Here is a 6,667-nt window from a genome sequence, read left to right as displayed (position 1 = left end):
CGGGTGCGTGGAGGGAGTAAAATAGAAGAACCCGGGCATGTCCGTCACGCGCAGGCTGACAGGCTTTAGCTCCGAGCAAAAAGGAACTTCCTGGTTCCTCATCCTGTTTCACTTTCTCCAAGAGGCCGCCAGCATGTTCCGCCGCCAAGTTCTCCCTGGGCAGGGCAAACGGGCATGCTCTTTTCACCTGCAACCTTTTCCAGGCCTGTGTAAGGGGCCCTGTGCACGCCGAGAGGATGCAGGTCCCAGGACTGACCACACGGTCACGCCCAAGCATCTGCTGCAGGGCCCAAGGCAGCGGCGAGCAGGGTGAGCAGGGTTGGCTTGGAAGGCGGGCTGTCCAGGGCCTCCAGGGGTTGGGCTCCCGGCCGGCAGGGCGGGACTCGGGCTGCCAGTATAAAGCAGGGGCGTCACTGTCCCAGCCAGAGTGCTGAAACTGGCGCCCCAGCCAGGACCAGGAGGCAGCCAGTCCTGAACTTGCAACTCATGACCCTGAGTGACTGGAGAAGGAAGGAAAGGTCTGATATCGATTTATTCGTTTCTTTAGTACCGATGAGTGGAAGGCGGGCAGGTCTGTGGTGCGGGAGAGCTCGGCTGGGGTTAGCCAGGGATCGTAGGCCCGTTGGTACACTCGGAGGGCTCCGGGGAGCGGTCCAGCCACTTCCCGAGGGGCCCCAGGCGCCCACGCTCACCAAGTTCTCTTCCCGCAGGAGCACTTCTTGCCACCACTCCCAGCCCCAGCCTCGGAGGATGCGGCTCCTTGGGAAACTGCGCGCCTCCGCTCCGGAGCCTGCTTTCTCCAACGTGCTCACCCCGGCCCGCATCCCCGAGTTCTGCATCCCGCCCCGGCTGCCCGCGCCCTGCGCACCCGAGTCTCCGCCTCCGGCCGCGGCTCTGCCCCGGCGCTGCGCCGCTGAGCCAGACCTGTGGCCCCGAGGAGCCTATGGTGCCGCCGGGCACACGGACTGGGACCCGCGCTCGCAGGCAGCGCTCTCGCTGCCTCACCTGCCGCGCGCCCGCACCGCCTACGGCTTCTGCGCGCTGCTCGAGAGCCCGCACACCCGCCGCAAGGAGTCACTCTTCCTCGGGGGCGCCGGTGCCGCCCCGCTTCTGCCCGTGGGCGCAGCCCCGGACCCCGACCCCGCGATCCCCGCCGGCCCCCGGCCGACCCCGGACGTGCCCGCCCCGCCGCCCCGCGCCCGCCGCCTCCTGCGCGCCCCCGAAGGACTGCTGAGCCGCGCGCTGCGGGCCCCGAGGAGCCGTGGCCTGGCGCGCGCCCGCTCCGTGTCCAGCGGGGACGACGACGATGACGAGCGCGGCGCCGGCTCGCGGTCCCCGGCCCCGGCCCTCTCGGTGTCTCCGCCGCCGCCACCGCCACCGCCTGGCCCCGACCCGCGGCCCGAGCGCCTGGAGGCCGAGGGCACCGTGGCCCTGGGCCGCGCCGGGGGCGCCCTGCGCCTGGCCGCCGAGTACAGCCGGGCCAGCGGACGGCTCCGTGTGAGGCTGCTCGGCGCCGAGGGCCTGCCCGCAGGGACGGCCGAGCCCCGCGCCGTGGGCTGCCGCGTCAGCTTCGTCCTGCGCTCGCCGGGCAAGACGCGCCCGCAGCGCAGCGCCGTGGTGCGGCCGAGCCGCAAGGCCGCCTTCGACCAGGACGTGTGCCTGGACGGGCTGTCGGAGGAGCAGGTGCGCCGCCTGGCCGTGCGCGTCAAGGCGGAGAAGCGGGGCCGCGGCCGGGAGCGGAGCCGCCCGCTGGGCCAGGGCGAGCTGCTGCTGGGCTCCCTGCTGCTCCCCTGAGGGCGCCCGGGCCTCGGGAGATCCCCTCCGGGCGCTCTCCGCGCGCTGGGACCTCGGACCCGGACAGCCCCTTCGGACAAAATAAATGCTATTTATTCATTTTTCTATTTATGATCTTGTTTTATTGACAGTTTAGTTTTAGATGTCTGTTTTTGCCATTGTTGGTAGTGATGGAAAAAATGAAGTTCTCTATTCGCAACATCCAGTCCTTTTTTCCGGACCATTTTTACATTCAAAGGGAAAGAGGGGTGGCTTGTGGCTGGAAGGGAGATAAAGGAACTACACCCAATCTGCCTGATTATCCTCCCTGCTTTATGATAACGCTAAAGGTTTATTTTTTAAGTTATTCCTTCAGAACCTTGCCCAATGCTAAGATTGACATATACAACTTTACATATTTTGGTGTGGCATAGGTTCATATCCTCACTGATGCCCATACATCAGAGGCGGACATTCTGCAATAACCATATCTTGGCGGGAAAAGAATTTCTTTCCCATTAAGCAAACAGGACTCTTCTGAAAGCGAAGTCTTTAAAAAATGCTAAGGAAAAGTAAAAGGGTGAAGAGGATCTTTCCAAAGATGGTCATGTAGGGAATAGATAATCCCGGCATCCCCCTCTTCCTTCTCCAGAAGGAGCCCTGGGAAATCTTGCTGTTTCAGAAGACACATCTTTTCTGCCTCTGTAAACATACTGATATTTTTGTGGCATTGTTTCCACCTAGCTATGTATTTAAGTTACACAGTAATCAATGCCTCTGCAATAGGATTTTCTCCGCAATGAACTGAAAGGTAAACTGTCAACTTTTTGAACTCTGGATTTTAAGAGAGGGTTTCTTAATCCAATTTATTTTCATTTGTTGACTCAACAAATAGACCTGAGTCCACTGGAAACTGATTGTATCCAAGAGGTTTGCCCTTGACCATAGGCATCTGTGGTGTGGGGGAAAGCAGAATGAGGAGGTGGGGCGAGACCTAGCTTCTAATCTTTTTTCTGCCACTTGTCTGAACTAGGGCAGATCAGTTCGTGTCCCTGAACCTCATTTCCTACATCAGTGAAATGTGGGTGTTAATACCTACTTCACAGGGTTTTGTAGAAATATGCTTTGATATCCAAATAACAAATACGCATGAAATATGATAGCTTACTTTCAAAGGCTTGAACTGTAATGGGGAATAGGTAGGTGTTCCATAATGTTCCAGAAAATAAACTTCACTTCTCCTCCTTTCTTTCCAATTGTTTCTCCCTGGTCTTGGAGTGGAGGCTAGCAGAATGGATGAATGAATAGCTGAGACAGATGATTTAGGGGGGCTAGGAGTGGGACTACAGAAGCCTTCAGATTTCCTGTGGTAAATATCCACATAAGCAAGAGTTTGCACCAGTCTGCATCAGAAAGCCCGTAAGCACTGTTACTGAAATGAGGTTCGAGATACAAATTTGGTCAGAATAAGTCAATAAAAATCATACATTTCGAAGTGGAATAACTATCACTTAGAAATCATCTAATAAGATTACTTCTGGAATTGAGAAAATACCACAGAGGTAACTTGCCTGAAGTCAAATAGTTAGAGATTGGCTAAGCTCAGATAAGAACCAACTTGTGCTGACTTTTCCAGAGGACGGACATCCCCTTTGTTCCCTCATGTAAGGATGATTTGTTGAGCCCTTTCTCTCTGACGGGCACAATACCAAGTCCAGGGGACACAGCTATGAAAAAGACAGACAAGATTCCTGTTCTCACAGATCATAGTTTTAGTGGGGGTAGCCAAACAATAGCCAAGTTCGGTTTTTACAGATTGTGGTGACTATCAGGAAGACAGTTAACTAAGGAGGGCAAGAGAGAAGAGGCAGGTGGGATGCTCTCAAGAGATGGAGTGGCCAGTGAAGGTCTCCTAAGACCTGAGGAAGGATTCATACATAAGAGAAATTTAATCTATTCAAATAACTACTTCCTGTGTCCAAATGACCCCTTAGTACATCCAGACAGAATTCTTCTTTTTTTTAAGATCTTATTTATTTATTTGACAGACAGAGATCACAAGTAGGCAGAGAGGCAGGCAGAGAGAGGAAGGGAAGCAGGCCCCCCGCTGAGCAGAGAGCCTGATGCGGGGCTGCTCGATCCCAAGACCAAGACCCTGGGATCCTGACCTGAGCCGAAGGCAGAGGATTAACCCACTGAGCCACCCATGCGCCCCTCCAGACAGAATTCTTTTTTTTTTTTTTTTTAAGATCTTATTTATTTATTTGACAGACAGAGATCACAAGTAGGCAGAGAGGCAGGCAGAGAGAGAGGAGGAAGCAGGCTCCCTGCTGAGCAGAGAGCCCATGGGATCATGACCTGAGCCTAAGGCAGAGGCTTTAACCCACTGAGCCACCCAGGTGCCCCCAGACAGGATTCTTGATTTTCCCCTCCCAAATCTCTTCACCCCCTAGTCTTCCTTATTTCAACAAAAAGCAACATCATTCTTCCTTTTATGCAAGCCAGGAACCTGGAATCATCCTTAACTTCTCTCTTTCACATTCCATTTTTCTTGGGTATAAATGTCTCCTCCTTAGAGTATCCTCCCCAGCCCATCCTGCGTTAAAAAACATCACTATTGCTATTGCTTTCTTATTCTTCATAGCACTTATCACTACCCAACATTATATTATACCCTTATTTTTTTTATTATACCCTTATTTTTTGGTATTTGTTTCTTTCTTTTCCACCAGAAGTATGCTTTATAAAGCAGGAATTTTATGATTTTTTTAAAGGATTTTATTTATTTGGCAGAGAGAGAGAGAGAGATCACAAGTAGGCAGAGAGGCAGGCAGAGAGAGAGGGGGAAGCAGGCTCCCTGCTGAGCAGAGAGCCCGATGTGGGGCTCGATCCCAGGACCCTGGGATCATGACCTGAGTTGAAGGCAGAGTAAAGCAGGAATTTTAATTCATTGCTTTATTTCCAGTGCCTAGAGCAGAGTCTGGCATCTGGTAGACTCTCAATAAAATTGATTGAGTGTTGAACAAACATAGAAAGAGCTAGAATAGAGAAGCATAGAGGATCTAGGACCAAGCCTTGAAACAAATCAACATTTAGAAATTCAATACAAGAGGAGCGTCAGTGTAGGAGAGAGAGAAGCAGCAGCCAGCGAGACAGGGGAAAGATCAGGGAGTACAGAGTCATGGAAGCCAAAGAAGTACTCCAAGAAGAAGGACATGCCCAACCCATTGAAATCCTACGGTTGTCATAACAGGTGCTTTTACCATAAAGAGTAGTCCTAACAGGAGCAGGACCAGAAGGGGTTAAAGTGTGAATGGGAGGTGAGCAAGTATACCCAAGAAGTTTTAGAAAAGGGGGAAGACAGAAGGGGCCTATAGCTGGAAGAAAATCAGAGATTTCCAGAATCAAATATTTATTTTGTTTTAAGACGAAAGAATCCAACACATGTTTAGAAGAGGGAGATGTTGATAGTGAAGTGAAGGAAAACCAGGAATAACTATAGGAGGAGAGTCTTTGGAAAAGTAAGAGAGGATCCAGAACATATGTGGGTCGAAGCAGTGAGCAAGAACTCATGTTCCTGATCCATATCTTATTCCAAATCTCTACTCGGCATCCACAGAATCACTCCATCCCCAGGCAGGTCACACTTGTAGTCTTAGCTTGTTGGCCGGGACAGCTGGGACGGTGCCATGATTTCTTGTTAGACTCCAGGCAGGAGAAAAGGCCTTGCTTGTATAGGCACCCCTATACGGCTAAAGAAGAACTTCCCCAGAAAGCCCCTCTATATTTTAGTGGCCTGAATTTGGTTGCAATCCCAATTATGAACGATTCCCTGCAAGGGGAAGAGTGGTTAGACTTAGGGAAATAGGGCCTCTCTTTATAGCGAGCGGAGTGTGAGATCAGCATCGTCTGAAGCAGGTGCTTCTTCCTGTTAAAAGTGAAAAAGGGGAATCACCACCTGGGTTGCACAGTCAGTTAAGCATCTGACTCTTGGTTTCCACTCAGGTCCTGATCTCGGTGTCATGGGATTGAGCCCTACTCGACCCCGTGCTCAAGGCAGAGTCTGCTTACATTTCTTTCTCCCTCTCCTACTGCCCCTTCCCTCACCTCAAATAGATAAATAAATCATTAAAAAAAAAAAAAGTAAGAAAGGGTGCAGTATAAAAAGAGTAGAAAGTCTGAGGCCAGAAAGACCTGGCTTCAAATCTAGGCTCTGCTACTGGGTAGTTTTGTGATCTTGGGGCCAATGCTTAGCCTTCTTTATGACTCAGTTTTGTCCTTTCTAAAATATTGGGTGTGAAGCTGGCAAGGGTTAAAAGAGATAATTGCATATAGTTACAGCAATAGGTGTATGCATTCTTCTTTTTTTTTTTTAAGATTTTTTATTTATTCATTTGACATACAGAGATCACAAGTAGGCAGAGAGGCAGGAAGAGAGAGAGAGGAGGAAGCAGGCTCCCTGCCGAGCAGAGAGCCCGATGCGGGGCTCGATCCCAGGATCCTGGGATCATGACCTGAGCCCAGGGCAGAGGTTTTAACCTACTGTGCCACCCAGGCGCCCCTCTTTTTTTAAAGTATAATTTGAATACCCCCTCTTTTGTTCATGCAAATGAGTATGATTTTGCTGAATGGCTTTAGTGCACATCTGTGGTTCCAGTCTTGAGTCTGTACAAAGGGCAGTGTACTGGGAACATATCTGGGTGACTGCACTAAATGATACAAACACAAAGAATTACAGCCTTCCATTCCACTGGTTGTATATTTCAGACTCCATCTGCCTTGTTCCAGAAAGAGGAACAACAGCTCAGCTGATACGTGCTAAAATCCAAACATTACTACCAAGAGTTTTTCATCCTTCATGAATAACAAAGCCTTGATAAGATATCCTTATGTG

General features: G+C 50.9%; 1 protein-coding gene across 2 annotated transcripts; it reads left to right on the top strand.

The window, feature by feature from the left end:
- Positions 1-381: 381 nt before the first annotated feature.
- On the top strand, positions 382-1,901 carry LOC123944216 (C2 calcium-dependent domain-containing protein 4A-like). Of its 2 annotated transcripts, XM_046009106.1 has the most exons (2): positions 382-518; positions 711-1,901. In XM_046009106.1, the coding sequence occupies exons 1-2, from the start codon at positions 487-489 to the stop codon at positions 1,792-1,794; spliced, it is 1,116 nt and encodes a 371-aa protein (XP_045865062.1). In that variant the 5' UTR covers positions 382-486; the 3' UTR covers positions 1,795-1,901. The 2 variants fall into 2 exon arrangements, with proteins under 2 accessions (XP_045865062.1, XP_045865061.1); XM_046009105.1 differs by lacking the exon at positions 382-518 and having other exon boundaries at positions 527-1,901.
- The last annotated feature ends 4,766 nt before the right edge of the window (positions 1,902-6,667 follow it).

The sequence above is a fragment of the Meles meles genome, chromosome 6 (genome assembly GCF_922984935.1).
Source record: "Meles meles chromosome 6, mMelMel3.1 paternal haplotype, whole genome shotgun sequence".
NCBI lineage: Eukaryota > Metazoa > Chordata > Mammalia > Carnivora > Mustelidae > Meles > Meles meles.
The sequence above is the reverse complement of the archived record's forward strand: the minus strand, read 5'-3'. Positions and strand labels throughout refer to the sequence as shown.

Bases quoted from the DNA above. Each gene is read 5' to 3' on its own strand.
- LOC123944216 (XM_046009105.1), top strand. From the start codon at position 553: ATGAGTGGAAGGCGGGCAGGTCTGTGGTGCGGGAGAGCTCGGCTGGGG.